Source organism: Anneissia japonica, unplaced genomic scaffold (genome assembly GCF_011630105.1).
Source record: "Anneissia japonica isolate Jap-2015-1 unplaced genomic scaffold, ASM1163010v1 scaffold287872_len80017_cov105, whole genome shotgun sequence".
NCBI lineage: Eukaryota > Metazoa > Echinodermata > Crinoidea > Comatulida > Comatulidae > Anneissia > Anneissia japonica.
Genome location: NW_022695186.1, coordinates 40,187 through 61,439, shown reverse-complemented (window position 1 = coordinate 61,439; position 21,253 = coordinate 40,187). Strand labels below are relative to the sequence as shown.

At 33.9% G+C, this 21,253-nt stretch overlaps 1 protein-coding gene across 1 annotated transcript in view; it reads left to right on the top strand.

Annotated features, from left to right (window-relative positions):
* Positions 1–21,253, top strand: part of LOC117101387 (mucin-3A-like) — a 53,971-nt gene that overhangs the window by 2,565 nt on the left and 30,153 nt on the right. The window contains exons 3-11 of the mRNA XM_033241363.1: positions 3,564–3,608; positions 6,041–6,085; positions 7,403–7,444; positions 7,632–7,673; positions 8,403–8,444; positions 10,080–10,157; positions 15,094–15,135; positions 15,823–16,258; positions 17,307–17,444. Coding sequence (XP_033097254.1) covers positions 3,564–3,608; positions 6,041–6,085; positions 7,403–7,444; positions 7,632–7,673; positions 8,403–8,444; positions 10,080–10,157; positions 15,094–15,135; positions 15,823–16,258; positions 17,307–17,444 — 910 coding nt within the window. The remainder of the gene's footprint in view (positions 1–3,563; positions 3,609–6,040; positions 6,086–7,402; positions 7,445–7,631; positions 7,674–8,402; positions 8,445–10,079; positions 10,158–15,093; positions 15,136–15,822; positions 16,259–17,306; positions 17,445–21,253) is intronic.

Genomic DNA, 21,253 nt, shown 5'->3' with positions numbered 1-21,253 from the left:
ATGTTAGTATCCAGACAAATGATGAATAATATTATTCTTCCAATCACAACTATCAATTTCAAAAACGTTTTTCTTTTCTTTTGCATAGATATAAATAAACTGTTTGTGTTCAAAATATCTCAAATACGGCTGCACAGACAGAAATGAAAATAACAGGGAGTTTAGGTATGACCCAATGAAGAAATGAATAAATTTTGTTGACGGCCCGGTGTAGGATGTGGATGTGAGAACTAATTAAATGGGTTTAAGAGCAAACACTTCATACCAGATATTTCAAAAAACGTGTCAACTTTATCTGAATGAAAATTTCGTGATGAATATTAAGCTGCCGTCTGTGGTTAAAAAACGTATTTCTTCATAATTCATAATAGACCTTCATTCGCGTAATTAATTTTCTATAATAGTAACTATATTAGTTGTTAACATATTACAATAGAGAATTTGAACAGTCACTGAAAATTTGCTTTTTTGGAGAACTATTATAGTTGAGCCAGGGCGAGTGCGGCACCATCTTTGTTGTTGTTATGGTGATGCTAGGTAATCGCAACGCGAGATGATTTCGTGCGGTTTCTGGACAAAAGGGCAATGACGAAAATAGCAGTAAACCAGAACGGGAATGATAAGTACCAAAACGGCAATATCAACTACCAAAATGGCAAAACTAAAACTGCAAGGGAGAAAAAAAAAAAATCAAAATCAATGCCAAGACTGAAGCGCCGCTGGGCGCGGAAGCAGTTTATAATTTTTTGAATTGTTTTTTTTTTTTTTTTTGTTTGGGTTTTTTTTTTCTGAATATCAAGCGACTTTGTTGGATACGCTTGAAGGGTCACCCTCTATAAATATGGTTTGAAAAAAAAAAAAAAAAAACTGACATGATATGCAAAATATATATTGAATCAGGGCGTTTTAAGCAGACTATTATTGATTCGGTGATTCAGTTATTAACTCTGTTGCCTACTGTTAATGGTCAACTGAAAACCTCATGCAAGCGGGTCCGTTTGTGGTGCAACAACGAATTCACCATTTTGGAAACTATGTAATTTTGGGGGCATGGCGGCTCAGGGTTGGCACAGAGGGTTTACGAAAGGCCAAATGCGGCGCCACCACTGGTGGTATCATGCACGTGCGCATCATGAAACATTTTGACAATATACGCTGATTTTTAGCCACATACAACGCCGCTAACAAAACAAGAAAAAGGGTTAAGCATTCTCAATACGAAGGTCGACAGACGAGACAAAAACGAATGAAAGACCTAAGGCTATGATTAACCAATCTTTGGAAGAGTTATACAATAACAACATTTATGCATATCTTTCTACAGTTATGTTTTATTTACAATTAACAGAGGCCCACTTTACAATAATGTAGGATGATCAGGGCGCTTGATATGTGGATTAGGAACTCAATCAATGACTTTCTTCGCCACTAAGGGTCCCTTCGTGTCTGTGCTACCCGGTAACCCGGTACCAGCAACTCTCGTCTTCCATCACATGGGTCAGTCTGTTGAAAAGCCATAAACCTGAAAAATGTATCAATTATTTTAACAATAAACGTAAAAAATAATATTTAAAAAATAAATTATCAAGGTTAAAAATGTAATATATCAATAATTTAGCCTAGGCCGTAATACAGTATTACAGACATACAGTAGGCATGTCATTATAGAAGTGTTGCTGTTTTGACTTATTGCTGTTTTAGTCATTGTCGTTTAAATTTGACTTATTGCCGTTTTAGTCCATTGCCATTCTGGTCAAAAAGTGTTGCCGTTTTTGGTTTTTGCTGTTTTGGTCATTGCCGTTTTGACTTATTGCCGTTTTGGTTTTTGCCGTTTTGACCTGTTACCTTTTGTGCAAATCTAAAGCATGTGGCTAGCAAAACATGTTAATTTTCTTGTTTAACACACCAAAGATATATCAAACCTGCGTATACAATTGTTTTTATTCGTTTCACTTTATCGTGAGTTACAAAAACATGTTTTGTTTAGTTTTAGAAATATTAGTAAATATTTCGGCGATTTAGCCTTACTTTTGGCTGACTAAAGTTATTTAATTTTTAGCTTGTGACTGAGGTTTCAAGAACACTGGGGAGAGTGTTCAAAAATCTAAAGTAAACATCGATAATAAAGTCTTTCCCTAAATTAAGCTGAAATATGGAATTATGTTTACTTTGTGATAGAAGAAAATAACAGAATTGTCTCTTGCATTCAGGCAGCTGGCACACAAATTGAACAATGTGCCTATACAGTTGGTATACTGCAGTTTCGCCCATTATAGACGGCCTGCGTATTGTAGTACTGTATTCAGGCACAGGGTGAATGTATGCAGTCTATGGAGTGACTGCTGTTGTTGCTATTGTTATTGTTATTGTTTTTCTTAATCTTATTACCTCCGCCAACGAAGTTGGCAGGAGGTTATATTTTTGCCCCTCTTATTTATTTATTTGTCATTCGGCAATTTTATTTTGTGAACAGCCTACAGCCCATAGTTTTTATCATAAATTCATCAAACTTTGCCACAATGTTCCTTTACCTAAGATCTAAAGCTGATTAAATTTTGAAGGGTCATGGTCAAAGGTCAAGGTCACAATCAACAAAAAACTAGCTTTTAATTTATTTATCTACAGCCCATAGTTTTAATCACAAACTTGTCAAACTTGCATGGTCACAAGGCTCCATGACCAAAGATCTCATTACCTCCGAGTCCGCCAACGCTAGTTCTTTAGACAGGGACCATGCTGCTCTTTGCTAGGGCCTAGCTAATCCCAGTAGGCCCTACTGTATCTAATTGAGGCCTAGCCCTAATAAATGTGTCCATTTCTAAAATGCGGATTTTGCGGATTCAGGTAAAATAGCATGAAAAAATAGGCCCAATATTATTATATTATTATAATACTATTATTATTATTAATATAATGTTATTATTATATTATTATTAATATTATTATTATTATTATTATTATTATTATTATTATTATTATTTGTTGGTATCATACACTGAGAACCTAATCCGCAGAATATAAAAATAGGCCCAATATTATTATATTATTATTAATATAATGTTATTATTATATTATTATCATTATTATTAATATTATTATTATTATTATTATTATTATTATTATTATTATTATTATTTATTGGTATCATGGGCGGGCATCGCTAAAAAACCTGGCGAATGTAAGGCCCTCGAAAATATGACAATTTAGCGGTTTCGAAAACATGTTTAATCGATTTTAGAGTCGTAAAAATACATATAATTTTAATATTATTATTTTTTTTAGATATTTACACTGGCCAGTAAGTTATAATTTTATATTTTTATATTATAACAGAACCTACAATAGCACCACCGACCACATTTTGTACAACTGAGAGTATGTTTTTAACTATTATGTATAGGCCTACACTTCATTTGTTATCCAGAATCTGATACAGGAGCTCTGCTATTACAACAAGAGAGACAACTGATACTCAGTTCAACATTAATGTCAATTAAAGTAGAACTTGTTAAATGTTGTAGTTAAGTATTTTACCAATAAATCAGAATGTTGTATTTATACAGAACCTACAACAATAGCACCACCGACCATATCAGTCACAATGGAGGGTAAGTTCTTAAATATTTGATTACTCAGAATCTCAAATGATATGATCAGCAATCAAAACAATAGTCAGTAATAATAATAATAATAATAATAATAATAATAATAATAATAATAATAATAATAATAATAATAATAATAATAATAATAATAATAATAATAATAATAATAATAATAATATAATAATAATAATAATAATAATAATAATAATAATAATAATAATAATAATAAGCCTTATAAGTATAATAATTATAAGTATAGTTTTCATAAGATTAAGGTGATTTGATTTAAACTTCCATTCAACTAAAAATATGAAGCATTTCCAGGCCCGTAGCCAGGTCATTTCAAGGGGGGTTTTCTGGGCGTGGGGTGCAGGGGCCTGTCTAAGGGCCACGGTGGGGTCAGGGGCGAAGCCCCCGAAGCCAGAGCAGTTTTTTTGTTTTTAATGGATCTATATAATGTTATAAAAGCAGTTATGTTTTGAAAAAGATCTATGTAATAAAAAGTTGGTAATATAATAAAATTAGAAAATATTTTCTGAGAATTGGCATGTTTAAATCACATTGAAAGATATAAAAAAGAAACCTCATCGCATAATCAATATCAATATACTCAACACGTTTATTATTATAGAACAAAAAAAAGGCTATTCTTCTTTTTCGTCCTCTTCCTCTTCCTATTCTTTTTCTTCTACTACTTCTTGACTCTCATTTTGTACACTGAAAATAATAGTACATGGCTAAAAAAAAGCACAAATATTGTCATTACTGACAGGGCCATCGTTAAATTAAGTCAGAGCCCAAAATATAGCATCATATTCAATACGTCATCTGGCATCATGAGAAACTAAACTTTAATTACAATTATTTGTTATATACTAGGCCTAATTCGAAATTATTATTTTAAGACTTTAACATAATACATACTGATTAATAATAGCTGAGATTTGATGCACATTTCAGAATTATTAATCGACGATTTTAGTATATCTTACTGAATATTTATTGTCTACCAAATGAAATATGAATGAATCTTTAGAAATACAATTTCTACAATATTAATTTTGTTTTATATCGATAGATGTTCGATAAATTCTATCTTTCTTTAAAAAAAAAAAAAAAAAAAAAAACGAAATTCAGCGCGTCTAGTATTTTCATTCTAATCAATGGTGTTCGTAAATGTGCACTGACGTCATCGTCGAATCCCAGGACTTTCGACGGTAAAGCTGGCCTACCTGCCTAGGAACCAGGCCAACCAATAATAATTAACAAAATGTATTTTTTTAAATATAGGCCTATGGCGCATCCTGTTCAACTTTTACAACAAAAGCCTAGGCCTAGTATCTGTAGTACGTCCTACTGTACTTAGGCCTAGGCCTACACTAGTTTCTGTTCGGGGTATAATTCTGTCCCTAAACGAACGAAGAGCGAACTTAGCTAGTCAACATCTAGGTCATGGTTTGCTGAAGTTGCGTTCAATTTAAATCTCCAAACTTCTGAAGCTGAGAATATATTCTATGAATGTAGGCTTGTATCGCTGGCTACAATTTAAAAACGGGTGACGAAATAATGAATTAGGTGCTAAATTTTGATTTAATGCTGGCTAAGTTAAAAACAGACATCCGACCGAGTGGGACTCATTCAAAAATTCGAGGGGGTTCGCTAGAAAATAGGGGGATTCGCTAGAAAAGGGAGTTCGCCCGAGCCATAAAACCCCCCTGGCTACGGGCCTGATTTCGAGAGACCTTCTATTGGGTCTGGCCTGCATCAAGCGCTGACTAAGGTGATCGCTGTTGATTATAGGTACATATTCTGTCACCACTGTCACCAATTCATTTTGTTGCAATTTCTGTATGAAATATTAAACTAGTGGACAAACCTAAATTGCTGAATTGTAGAATAAGATGGTTTTTTTTTCACTACGATGTCCAAGGAGTCAGAAGAACGTTATTTGTATGACACTCTGGTCTAGGGCTAGGTCTGGGAGGAGGCAATGCAAACATCGTCTAGTTTCCATTTGATTCTTTCACTCCATTTCAAATCTAGCGGGTCAATACTGTGACGTTTATTAAAGAAATACTTACCAAGGTTTTTCGATAAGATATTTTACGATAGTTTGAGGAGTTCAAAGATTTCAAAATTACGTGTATTGTGTGAAAAACTGCCACCAAGCTGTTTTTTTTAGAGTTATAACCCACTATAACGGCTTTGGTTTGGTGAGTAATTCGGTCTATTCATAATAAATTTTAAGAGATTTACACTCGCCATTAAATCGAATTGTTATACTTACACCTACAACAGCGTCGTCACCGACCACATTAGTGATGACTGAGGGTATGCTCTTAACTCATTATTAGTACATATTTTAAATTGTTTAATAAAAAATCTTGTTGAACCTTATAAATAATATTTATTTCTTAAATATTATACTTATACAGAACGTACAACAATAGCTCCAACCACCACAATATGGACAACTGAGGGTATGTTCTTAACTGATTATTATGTATTATGTTTTAAAGTTTGTTTTTTCTTAATCTACAAAATCTGCTCAGTTATATAATTGTAATATTAAATAACCAACATGTCCAACAAAATTAAAACTTGTTAAATGTTATAATTGATAAGAAACATTTAGATATTTACCAAAGGCGTAGATCCCGGGGGGATGGAGGGGATATATTCCCCCCCCCCCCCAATATTTGACAAGGGGGGGGGGGGATGGTCCATTGATTCATCCCCCTAATATTTTGACTATGTATGGGATAAAATGGAGCTTTACACACTTCGAAAGACTGTCACAGAAATAATTTGCACTGTCTTATGCGCTTACAAAGATGAAAATTAGCATAATGTATTAATGTTGATAACAAAATTATTATCTGGTACCAATCTAAGCTCTTCTTTCCTTAGATGTTAGATTTGCTTGCAAAGAGAGCCACATTTCACACTGAAGGGTGTGTACGACATCAGAAATGTTATATCAATTCCAAGAATGTTTAAGGTTATATCGGTTGAAGAGGAATTTATTGATTAGGCCTATAACAGCAAATTGCATCAATTTATTTTGCAAAAACAAGGTTTCCAGCTTCAGAGGTGGGCACATCTCCTGTCCGCACAAGGGCACACATTGGCGCTAACACCAGGCGCGTTACAGGGGTCTTGGGTCAGAGTGGGTATATATATATATATTTTTTTTATTTCAACCATCTTTAAAGAGGGTAACCCTTCTAGTTTAACCCAGTAGGTTAACTGACATTCAGGGGCCCTCTTTAATAAAATTAATGAACAGTACAAACAACAACGACGACGACGACGACGACGACGACATACAATCCTCATTTCCCGGTTAGTAATTTACCATACCCACCCCACCCCATCATTGCACTTACCGTACTTTGATCAAAGATGGATATTTTCTCCTTGTCCCCCAGTGGTTACGCCATCGGGCAGCATAGATCAAAGGAGTTATGAGAGTTTTTGAAGTGGAGAAGGGGTTGCATGGGTGTTGTGAGTCTGGTCATCATGATATCTTCCTTTTTATTCTTGTCTTTATTTTTCTCTTCTCTTTTTCTTTCCTTTTCTTTTCCTCTTCTTTGTTTTCTCTTATTACCCAGCCCGGTACGACGACTTGGTCGGCCCGGTAAAAACCGTCAGGGGAGGGGCAGTTTTCTCCTGCCCCACCCACCGCGTCTGTTACGACACTGGCTAACACGCCAATCATCCCCCCAATGAAAAATATTTGTCTACGCCACTGATATTTACATTCGCCAGTAAATTAGACTTTTATACTTACACAGAACCTACAACAGCGCCACCGACCACATCAGTGACAACTGAAGGTATGTTTTTTACTTATCATTATTATGTATATACTTTTTAAGTTTGTTCATTCAGAGTCTGAAATGACAGTCTCAAGCATCACCAGTAGTAGGGACAGCTGAATTTAGGTGGCTATAATATTTAAAAACTTCAAAATTAAACTTAATTGTTTAAGTACGTATTAATCACATTTTTATATGTATACAGTACCTACAACATTGCCGCCAACCACATCAGTGACAACTGAGGGTATGTTTTTTACTGATTATTATTATGTATATGCTTTTCAAATTTGTTCATTCAGAGTCTGAAACGACAGTCTCAACTATCACTAGTAGTAGAGACAGATGAAATTAGGTTATAATATTTAAACACTTTAATTTCCAACAAAATTAAACTTAATTGTTAAGTGTTTTTAATTGATTAGCAACTCTTAAATATTATTCAATGTTTGTATTCATACTGAACCTACAACAGTACTACCATCGACCACATTAGTGGCAACTGAGAGTATTTTCTTAACTATTATTATATATGTAATTTTAAAATGTGAATTTGTTCATTCAGAGTCTGATACAACAGTGTCAACTATCACCAGTAGTAGAAACACTGAAATTAGGTTATAATATTTAAAACTTCAATTTCCAACAAAATTAAATTTAATTATTAAGTGTTTTAATTGATTAGCAACTCCTAAATATTATTCAATGTTTGTATTCATAGTGAACCTACAACATTGCTACCATCGACCACATTTGTAGCAACTGAGAGTAATTTCTTAACTATTATTATGTATGTATTAAAAATATATGTGTATTCAGAATCTGCAACTACAGCTCAGCCATAATAACAGTGAAGACAACTGATATTATTTGGTAAAATTTAATTAACTTTAATGTCCAACGAAGTTAAAACTTGTTAAATGTTATAAATAAAAAGTACCTTTTAAGTATTAATCACATTTTTATATGTATACAGTACCTACAACATTGTTGCCAACCACATCAGTGACAACTGAGGGTATGTTTTTCACTTATTATTATTATGTATATACTTTTTAAATTTGTTCATTCAGAGTCTGAAATGACAGTCTCAACCATCACCAGGAGTAGGGACAGCTGAATTTAGGTTATAATATTTAAAAACTTCAAGTTTAAGGGTCCCTTAAGGTTTGAATTATGGTTTCATTTGGGACCCATATGGTTTTGTCCAAGTTAACTCATGGGCCCATTGTTTGCTCTATCTGGGTTTTTAAAGGGTTGAATCGGGGTTGAAATGTAAGGGGACACTATAAATTGGCCCATATGGGAAAGAGCTGCCTGTGCACCCTAAATCCATATGGGTCCCATAAAGTTTGCCCAAATTAATTTATGGGCCTTTTAAAGAATATATTTGGGTCCCTTAGGTTTGCATTATGGTTTCATTTTGGACCCATATGGGTGTAACCAAATTAATTCATGGGGACATTATGGGTTATATATCTGGGTTTTTTGAGGAATGAAATGTAGGGGGCCATTATAAATTGGCACATATGGGAATGAGCTGCCTGTGCACCCAAAATCCATAGGGGTCCCATAAAGTTCATGGGCCTGTTAAAGGATATATTTGGGCCCCTTAGGTTTGCATTATGGTTTTATTTGGGACCCATGAGGGTTTAGTCCAAAATAATTTGCGGGCTATGATGGGCTATATCTGTTTTTTTCAGAGCTGAATAGGAATTGAAATGTAAGGAGCCACTAAAATGTGTTGGGTACTGTATTGTGTTTTTCACAACTGTTCAACTGGTCCAATTTCCAAATGGTCTTTAGCTGGTCCCAGTTCCAACTTGTCTTCAGCTGCTGCACATGGTCCCAGTTTCATTTGGTCTTCAATTGGTCCCAGCTCCTTGTTGTAAAATAACAATAGTTTTAATCGACTCCTGTAGACGTACAAAATACACTGAGTTTAAGATATACAAACCATAATTTCTTTAATTAAAAAACATCAGCTGTACTTCATGGGGTAGGGACTTGCATACCCCTTCACATATCATTTGGCTTAAATCTTTACTGTTATGCTAACAGTCCTGTTTATATCAGCATTTTTGTCGATAATTAATTATAAGCCTATTATATTAAAGCATCACTAGAGATTGTAATATAGAACCATATTCAAGAATCGTTTGCGTCAGGCTGCATACAAACCAACATTCTTTGTGTATTAAAGCAGCATCTCTCCATAACCATGCATTTTCTTCCTCGATGACAAGGTAGATGAAGAATCCTACTAAAATTTAAGATAGTATGAATTCTGCACTTGAACAAATCATGTTCGAAATATTGAATCACAATGGCTTGTTGGCATTAAATTTTTTTTTCGGAGTTCCACGATTGCTGAAAGATACAAAAAAAAAAATTCTTTAAAAAAGAGCTGAGCGAAATATGCATTTCATATGAATAAATGGTCTCGCGGGCCAAATTTTTCCTGCAGGCCGGTTTTATTTTCTTAATCTGCAAAAAGCAGCTTAGCCATCAACAACAGTGAAGAAAACTAATATTACCTTGTAATATTAAATAACTTTAATGCCCAACGAAGTTGGTTAAATGCTTTAATTAAAAAGCAGCTTCTAGATATTTACACTAGTCAGTAACCAGATTTATTACTGTATTTATACAGAACCTACAGCAACAGCGCCAAAAACCACATTATGGACAACTGAGGGTATATTACTTACTACATCAGTTACAACTGAGGGTATGTCCTTAACTTACTATTTTATGTTTAATTTAAATTTGATTACTTTGAATCTACAACAGCAGTGGAGACAACTGGAACATCAGTTGTAATAATTATTAACTTTAATGTCCAACAAAATATGTCAAACAAAATAATAAAATAAAATAAAATAATAATAAAATATCTTTTAGACAGCTGTACAATATATACAGGCTCATAATAAAAGAACCGTTAACGGAAAGTCTCAACTTAAAGAAACTCTCCTAATTGGAGACTTGACGCTGAAACATTAAAACAAGGGGTCTGATCAACATGCATTTCAATCAAGACAATGCGTGGAGCCAAAGTAAAGCAGGTATCTCCTGCTCTAAAAGACATCGACCTAACCAATGAAGAATGTTGTAATCCATGCGGGAACCAATGCTTGTAGTAGTCGTAATTACAACAGAGATTCTCTACTGAAAGACTACCAGGAGCTTTCATCTAATGTACAGTCACAAATAACAGGTAAAGTGTAAATCTCAGAAGCCTGCCCACGTCTGGACGACCCTTACCTCAATGTGCGCGTACTGGAAACCAATGTTATGCCAAAAAACGAATTCCAAAACCATTTCATTGATAATTTCACAGCATTTAACACAAGCAATGGCATTGACACCTCAAAATTCACACGCCATGTTCTTCATATAAATAAGTATGGAACCGCTGCATTAATCAAGAGTATAAACTCAGCTATCCAAATCCTATCAGTCAAAAAAAAATAAAATCCTCAAATCCATCCTGTTGTCAATTCTGTGGAGAAAGCGGTCACGTACGTCATGTTTGTCATCATGGGAAACCTGTCCAATGCTGGACCTGCCATCAAATAGGACACAAATCCAAGTACTGCAATGCACCAAGCCAGTGAATATCCGATAAGGAAGCAGATAACATTGATGCCGATGAATCGTTTCATTTACATATGCTCTTTTCTGATTTTAACACATATGAGAACAAGAATGTAAAGCAAGGAACCTTCCATGAAAATTGTGAAATTTTAATTAAAAAGGGTATTAGTATAATTAGTTTAAATATTGTCAATCTTACAGATAAGTTTGATGAATTTAATTTCCTTATTGTAAATAATTGCATTGATATAATATGTCTAAATGAATCTCGTCTTAGTAATTTCATTAAGGATGAAGATATTTATATTAGGGGTTATGACGTTTTTCGTAAAGATCGAAACCGTGATGGAGGTGTAGCTGTATATATTAATCAACATGGTGATTTAGTTATAAAATGCGTTCTGACCGTATGAAGCCTGAGCTTGAAATGATTTGCATTGAAATATTTAAAGCCAATATGAAACCACTTATTTAAGCATGGTACCACCCTCCTGGATCAGAAATGCAATTATTTAATTATTTTTGAAGATGTACTTCAAAATATCGAAAAGTTCTAATACTAACAGTAACATTATTATTATTGGTGATGTTAATTGTGATTCACTTTCTGAAAATCCAAGCTGTTACATGAATAAATTAAAAGAAATCTCTACTAATCTATACTAACTACTATCTTAAACAAATTATTACAGAGCCAACTAGGACAAAAAATTCTACATCGACTATTATTGACCATATCTATGTATCTTGTCCTGAAAAATTTAGCGATTCCGGAGTCTTATATACTGGCCTTAGTGATCATGATGTTTTCTATTAAATTATAGGTAAAGAAAAAAAGCAACCTTCAAACCATCGGATTACAAATTGTAGCAACTATAACAAACTTAATGAAATCCAATTCAAACTAGACCTGATGAATGTAAATTGGTACGAAATCACAAACTATAGTAACATTGATGATGCACTTCAGAATTTTGAGGATAAATTTCTTTATGGTGCTAACAAACATGCCCCTATAGTGCTTGAGAAATAAAAATAGTTCATGGTTGAGTGATATTGATTAAACTCAAGAGGAAACGAGATGCATTAAAAAGGAAGGCTGTCAAAGAAAATTTTCCTCATCTTTGGGATGAGTATCGTGCTTTGAAAAATGAATGCAATGCCAAAAATAAGCTTGACAAAAAGATTTACACATCTAACCAAATGAAAACCAAAAGATGTAAAAAAGCTCTGGTCTAATATTATATTTATTGTTCCTAAGAGATTTAAAGACACCCACATTGCAAATATCAATACGAAAGATGGTCATACCTCAAACCGTAATGAGATTGCTACAACACTTAATGATTTTTTTGCACATATGTTGGACCCAACTTAGCAGAAAAAATTCACATGTGATAAAGGGGTAAACTTGAAATCAAAATAATAACATACCTACTTTTAATTTCAATCCTGTTAGTTACAAATACATTTATGAACTTCTAATCAAAGTTATCTGATACCAAAGCAACAAGTACAGATAACATTCCTGTCAAATTGATTAAGCTTGCAATTGATGAAATTGTCTACCCGATTACATATCTTGTAAATATTTCACTCTTTACACGCACCTTTCCTGCTAAATGGAAAAGGCATGAATTTGTCCTGTCTTCAAAAGTGAAAAGGAGTGAACCAAATAACTACAGACCGATTTCTGTACTACCTGTATTATCAAAAATACTTGAAAAGGTTGTTTTTGAGCAAATTTACCCATTTCTTAACACAAACGGTCTTCTATATGCTTAGCAATCAGGTTTTCGTCCAAATTTTTCAACATCTTCTTCACTACTTAACATTACTGAAAATTGGATTGATGCAATTGACACAGGACAGTTTATTGGTCTAGTTACTTTGGACCTTAAGAAGGCGTTTGATACCGTGAATCACTGTATTTTATTGGAATATTTTTCATTTAGTGAAGGTGTAATTAGTTGGTTTAAGAATTACATTAGTGATAGGTGTCATGCAACTGATATAAATGGTGTAACGTCATACCTTTGTAGTAGTGTTTGTGGGATACCACAGGGTTCCATACTTGGACCCTTACTTTTCATTTTATATGTTAATGACTTGCCTAAGAGTACACTAAATGTAAATGTCAGTATGTATGCAGATGACACTTGCATGTATTATTCATCTTCTAACATTAATGACATTGTCAAGGTCATACCTGGGAAATGTTCAGCAGTGGCTTAAAAACTAACAAACTCATTCTAAATATTAACAAAACAGAATATATGATTATAGGGACACATCAAAAGCTTTCGAAGATTTCTAATTTGAATACTAACATAAAAATTGACATTGTAAGTATAAAGAGGGTAAAAAGCTGTAAACATCTTGATGTGATTATTGATGAAAACCTCACATGGGCGAATTAAGCAGATCATGTAAAGGTTTTACCGGGCTTGTATTACTTAAGAAAGGCTGGCACATTAGTTTCACAAAAAATCAATATAACCTATATGAAACACTGATAGCCCCACATTTTTGACTACTGTAGTACAGTTTGGGGCAATTCTATAAATAAAATTTGTTTTGAGAAACTTCAAATCTTGCAAAACCGTGCTGCCAAAAGTATTACCAAGTCATCCCATTATGATTTCAGTACACAAGCCTTGCAAAACCTTAACCTACTGAAGCTTAAACAAAGAATGCAAAATATAGAAGCAATAACCATGTATATCATCTTCAATTTGAATGTTTCTTCATACCTTTCTAACCGTTTTCATATCAGAGATAATAACTATAACACTAAACTAGCTAATGGTATCAATTTTGATATCCCTAAAGTTAAAACAGAATATAAGAAAAATAGTCTCTCATTTCATGGTAGTAAGGTTTGGAATGATGATCTGAAATGTGCTCCTAATATACATGTTTTTAAAAGTTTACTTTCATAATGTTTACCTTTGATTTTGTCTTTTATCCCTGAAAAAACTTTAACCAATCATGGTTACTTTTGTTTGTTTTGATATCCTCATATTATTTTCTGTAATCACTTGTATTACTCCCCACCCTCTTTTGCTTCTTGGTAACCTTTTGTTTATGTGGTAGTTTTAAGCTCACTAACAAGGAAGACACCGACTACCATGCAAGTTACCAGGTTTTTTTAATCGTCAGGTGTTAGATTCAAATCAATGTCAATGTGTACCGTACACATTGGAGTCCATATATAAAAAAAACTTGTAAACATCAAGATTACAGTTAATATCTATACATCATTATTGTATCATATTTTCACATCAATATACTAATGTACATCATTACTACATGATACGATTACATCTTTAATCATTACAATATTACCCAACCATCACTACATCAATACTTAAATAAACAAGTGCGTGTATACCTGGATTTACACAAAAACTAACTTCGGAGGAACACAACCATCGATACACATCCATTATAGTAATCTAGGAAGGCATTAATAATGTAAAGATAAATAAGAAAGGAGTCTAAAGATATACTCATACAGCATTCACACAGCTGTACCTCTATGGCATGCATACCTATGCCATCACACCATTAATACCTTTCTCACAACCTCTAGAAATACTACCTAATACATTAGGCTACCATACTCGAATCCATATTACAAATCATTCACATTATCAATCAGATATTACAAGGTGGGTATAGAGTTACTATTAGCAAAATACAATGATCAATATGACAATGATTCATTAACATACCTGTAAACTTATTCAATAAGCTTACCTTGCTCAGCTTGCAAACCGTATAGTAACGATGGAAGTGTTCAACAGCCAGTAACCACATGAAGACCACTATATATACCCAGACAATCAATATCATTACGCGCATACAGTGTTACGTAAGATTCAGACAGCTTAATTACGTACCTCGATATAATACTCCGTGGTACTGTACCACCCTTGAGTGAATCAAGTGTATCTGTGTAAAAATAAAGTATATTATTATTATTATTATTATTATTATTATTATTATTATTATTATTATTATTATTACAATTGCCAGTAATTCAGACTTTTGTACTTATACAGAACTTACAACAGTGCCACCGACCACATCAGTTACAACCGAGGGTATGTTTTAAACTCCTTGTGTATATATTTTTAAAATTTGTTAACTCAGAATCTGCAGAAAACAATGTAGACAAGTGATATTTCAGTTGTAATCATAATTTATGTTTAAAGCCAACGACATAAAAACTTCGTTTTTGAAGCCGCGTGGTCTTATAAGATTATTATAGTTTTTATTCAATAGGTTAATAGGCTATTTTCTATAATTGTATAGCTTTTATCATACCATTACATTACAAACCATGTCTACACATTCATAACAATTATTAAAATTGTTAAAATAATGCCTTTAAAGAGTCAGGTTATTCGATTTAAATCCAGAAACAAAACATATAGGCCTATGAATGCTGTACATGTCATCGTGTCAAACTGTAACAATCATCATTTCCAGGATCATTTGCACACGAGTACACTGTAGAAACAACAGGCTAATTCAAGGGAGGGCCCAACCGGCCCGGGCCCTAATTTTTTTCAAAAATTGTAAAAAATTGTAGAAATAAAAAAAAATTCTGAGAGTGTCATTTCCGCGGCCATCTAGAGGTGCCATTATCGTAAAATTTCTTACTCAGCCCCAACTATGGTGGGGTGCAGCTGGTATAGACTCTCCATCTGTCAAACTCACTCCCTGGGCCCCCTCTATATCAAATTCCTGGATCCGCCACTGGATGAATATGTTTTGTTCAATTACAGCTGGCATAGAATCTGAGAATATACTGTATATGGCGCAATATGACTACGATGTCTCGTATATTGGCTGGTTTTTTACAAATCCAAACACGCACGATATTACGGGGTATAGCCGAACATACCTATCTTCATCTCACAACTGGACATCAGTAGCTGTTGATTACCACACAGGAAATGTTTCTTTCCATGATGCTATAAACCACTGGATTTTCCTAAGCGATAGTTTTTCAACACCCAATGGAGTGGCAAGTGCCATTGAAGGTGGAACATCTGGAAGAGTGGAGGCTATGACAATTGATTGGTTGGCACACAATGTTTACTGGGTGGATGAGGGTTACAATTGGATCAAAATGACGAATTATTTTGGTGTAGGAGAAGTTACAATAATAGATACTGGGCTTGAAAAGCCGTCGGGGATAGCCTGTCTTCCTTCAAAAGGGTAAGTAATTCTGAATATTGAACACAATAATTAATGCAAATTTCAAATCCAGACCCATAACCACAATCATTAGAATTTTTTCATCAGACCAATCATTACCATGTTATTCTCGTATTTCTTGATGTGACAAATTCCTACTTCATTAGTGTAAATTATAAACTTAAACTTGCCATTTGTGGGAAAAAAATCACCAATCTCTTTTAACCAGATTTATTGAAGGTTACCATTTGAGTGTATTCTAGAAGGTAACAAAGTAATGATGGATTTATTTCGGTGTTTTTCGATGTTTAAACGCCAGTGATAACCCACAAAAGTCTGAAGAAGACTTATTTTCAGTGGGTCCTTCTGGCTGTGTTTTGGCAGTGCACTGAGAGACAATCCTTAACCATTTTCCAAAGAGTGTACTGCGTTCTAATGTGCATGGGCCATGATGCACACGTGTTGAACTGCTTTCCATCTGAAAGACGATGCGCTATCGTAACTTGCATTGTAGTATTTTATACAGAAAAAAAAGTAAAACCGCGCTATTAACACATCACGTCAAATAATACAAGAGAATAAGGGGAAAAAACAAACAAATACAAAAACCAGACCACGCAGTTCTGTTTTTCTTAACATCTAAAATATAAATTTAATGACATCTGTAGCATCAGTTTCATTTTAAAGCATTGAGTAAGAGCTGATTTTTCATGTCTAAACTCTAATCTAGCATAGAAATTAATTTCAATTTTAATGTGATGTCTGGTTCATGCCCTGTTAATCTAGGCTTTTAGACGTTTTGTCAAGGTGTGACCACCTAGTTCAGCGCCGAATTAATGCAGATTACAAACTTTTTACTATGGAAGTTGTTAAATAGATTAGAGCTAGGCTTGGTTTGAAGGTCTATAAAAACATAAAATCTGCAATTTTCATAAAGTTAAATTAAAACGAAAACGTGCTCATTCATAGCCTTAAAATTTTCAAATTAAGTGTTATAACTTAAATTTACTTCATTAAACACAGAAATAAAGAAATGTAAAGCCCTTACTCTCTCCTTTTGTTTCATTAGATATCTATTCTGGACCGAACTGGGAGGTGTGGATCCACCCAGGATTATGAGATCATCCATGTCTGGAGAAAATCCAATCACTATTGTTACAGATGTGAGCGAACCCAAATCTGTGGCTGTCGATACCATCCTTAACAGGTAACACAGTAGCAAAAGGTAACAAAGATGGATAATTCCTGTCTGTAACTCTACAAAATTCCATATACAAGCCATTATTATACTGTAGCTATATCGTATATATTAGATATATAAATTAAACAGATAGCATTAGATTATTAAAATCAAGATTTTCTCACTATTTACTTTGTAGACTTCTTTCATTTCTGTTGTGTTGGCTGTATTGATGATTTTAAAACATCCTTCCTTTCATTTTTGCATCTAAAATTACCTTTAGCACATTGGATTTTGCATTCCTTGTTTCTAACTGGCAAATATAGCTTTACTACCTCCAGCACATTTAATATTTTTACAGTTATTGTTATTGTTTTGTGTTATTGTGACTTCTTGTTAGGGTTAATGCTTTTAATTTTATAGTTATTCATGTTATTAGTATTGTTTGCATGGCGAAGTAATAATACATTATACATTATATGCTTGTAGTACACAATCGCCGTCGTCATAGTATTGTAGCTCATATGTTGTCAATGCTAATTTCCAGTGGGTAACGCCTATACGCTCTCATGCGGCGGTCCGCAGGGTCCCGACCATTAGGTGCCCTGACCATTATGGAGCTTTATTGATACGTAACAGCATAATGTGTGTCTCTGACATCGACTGTAGGATATATATCATATTTTATTCAGTGACGGAATGATTGGGGCCCAGCCGATACGGGCCCAATAAATTCGGGTTTTTTTAAATGGAGATAAAAAGAAAATTATATTCAAATTTTAAGCCTGTGACTGCCATTTTTGGTCATCTAGAGCGACGTTCCGCAAACTGTGGTCCGCGGCCCAAATTTGGGCCGCGAAACATTTTTGGAGGGCCGGGAAGCTGTCTGGCAATTGAAAAAAAAAATAACAAAGAGACGTTTCATCATGGAGAAAATAATTTTTAATAAAGCCGCTTCATTGTTACAGCGAATGCGTCGCTTGCACACGCTGCTAAAGTGCCAGATGATGTGTACTATTTAAGTTATAAGCCGTGTTTGTGTCTATGCCCCCTCGGGAGCCTTTATATTTATTCCTGATAGTTCTAGTGTGCAACATTATTTTCTATAAATAAATATACTGTAAATATACCTTTTTTAAAGCATTAAATACATGTCAAGCGCGGATCCAGAGTTTACCCTGGCAATCGCACAGATGGGTTCCCATATTGGGAGGGTCATGAGAAGAGAGCTAGCTTGTTTTGTCGCTGGAGGATAAATTGTAGATGTTCGAAAGTTTTTGTTTTCTAAATGCTTTGAAATACACTTCGTGCATTATGAGACGTCTATTATTGAATACAATCTGAATTCATAGTTTTTCACTACTTTGCTATAGACAATTAATAATTATGATGATGATGATGAGGAGGAGGAAGCTGTACAAGAGTAATTAACAGGCCCTTTGATGTGAAGTGTCAAGCGAGGCCCGTAGCCTAAGTTACGGTTGAGAATTTGGAGACATTGTCGTCGTCAAATGTTCAATGCACACAGTCGGACAATAGATGATTTATGATATCTGTTTTGTATAGAAAGTAATATGAAACCCAAAAATATCAGTTTAGGCATTCATTTATCTGTCTGTGGAAATATAACATATGAATCATACAAAATAAAAATAATTCAAATAAAATAAAAATATGTAAAAAACATCTACACTAAATCAAAATGGAATATTCACTGCCTGTTGGATCCCAGTTTTAGTATTGCAGGGGCTGTTCTGAAGGCTTTACAGTATAACCAATCCCCGTATTTCTGATAGATCGCTGATTAAAATGTAAAATATTTCAGATTTTATATTTAGTACATTCTCAAATGCTACGGTATGTAAATCTCATATATCCCAAAATTACGTTATATTCATATCCATGCACCGAAGTAGAAAGTTTAACTTAATAATTTTGATATGTTTTATGTTGAATGGTTTTTAATGATAGGCCTAGTCCTATTATTACAGTCTAATATGACCACAACATAACGAAGTCCTCTCCTTTAAACTTCTAACTTACTAAACTTTCCGTATCTCAATATACATAGGGCCTAATATATATTTCCTTAAATCAATGCATATACAGTATAGAGAATGTTGTCTGTCAATCTCAGGTTCCAAATTTTAGAAAATTACATTTTTATGCATGCACCGACATCATGAGAACTTTAACCTAATAACTTTTATATGTAGGCCTATATGTTTTATTGTTGAATGAACTTCTTTAATCATGTTAAACCCAAATCACGTTTTATGCAAACACCGACGAGGAAAGATTAAACATAATAATTTTGATATGTTTCATGTTATGTCTGTTGATTGGTCTTAGTTAATAATATTACAGTTTAATGGCTTAATGTTAATTACAGTTTAATGGTTTACAATAATATTACAGTTTAATGGCCCCGGACGGAACCCCGACTTGAGGCCCTTGGCGGCCCCTAGCCCCAATCATCAGGCTGATTGGTTGAATCATGGTAGAAAGAAAAAACAATCAACAATTGTCAGAGGGGGGGGGGGTGTGGGGAAACACAAATGTATGGTATTATTTATTTAATTAAGTAATATTTAATTTGTGTACAATACAATTTTATCACTGAGAGAACAGATAATGATGTCAAAATATTGTATATAAGCCTACATGGAGGCTTCATGATCAAAAGGATTTGGTATGTTGGTCCCTGGCGCGGCTGGGCTGCTGGGCCACCGGCTTGGTGCCTGGAATCGTAAACAGGCCGTGAAATAAAAAAGTTTGCGGAACTAGAGGTGACATAATAATAATTTATATTTTTATCTAATCCCCAACCATGGTGAGCTGGTATAGAGTTATATACCTTTCATCTGTGGAAGTCCCTCCATGGGCCCCCCTATTATAAATTCCTTGATCCACCACTGATATATCATTTATTTCATGGTTTAAAATAATTAGAATACAATGGCAAACATTATTTAAAACACTATGAAATCAGTCCCAAATAGGGTCCCCAGTCTCAGAAAGCCACAGGGCCCCCGGCCCCAGCATTACGCCACAGCTACTTTTTTTTTGGTGTTAACAGGATTTACTGGACTGACAGTAGTGTAAATGAAAGCAAAATTGAATCATCCGACCTAAATGGTGATGACAGGAGGACAGAAGTATCACAATCAATATCAGATGGGGTATTTGGCAGTGTTTCAATAGATGAAGTGAGTATTTTAAATAAATATTTTATGTTTGTCATAGTAGAACACTCTTTGTGTACAGCATTACTTCTTACCACTTCACAAAGCATGATAAGCAAAATATAGAAGAAAACATGAAAGCAGCTCGATGGGGGCACATGAAAGAAAATTAATGCTTCATTCCAAAAATTAAGTATAATGAAATATTTGCGTGCAAGACAAGTTCACACTTTTCACACTTGATTCCACTTAATTGAATTTTATTTAATTTGAAGAACTCTGTACAATGTTTAATTTATTATAAAAGGTGATATACAAACATTAATAATCCTCATAGGATTACATATATACGAGTGTAACTGGATATGGGAATGGTACTTTAATTCGGTACTATAGCAAGACGACGGCCAGCGGATTGTTGTACGAAATTAACTTCCCCAGTACAGTTCTTATATATGATATATATATCGCCGGTCCCAACATCCAGCCAATACCAACAATGTGTAAGTAACGTCACATTAAATAAATTTCTTACAATTACAAAACACAACACACAGTATAAAGATAACAATAGAATAATAATAATCTTTTTTAAAACAAATCCAAGTCATATTGCCCTAATTCAACGTTCTTTAACATACAATTTACAAG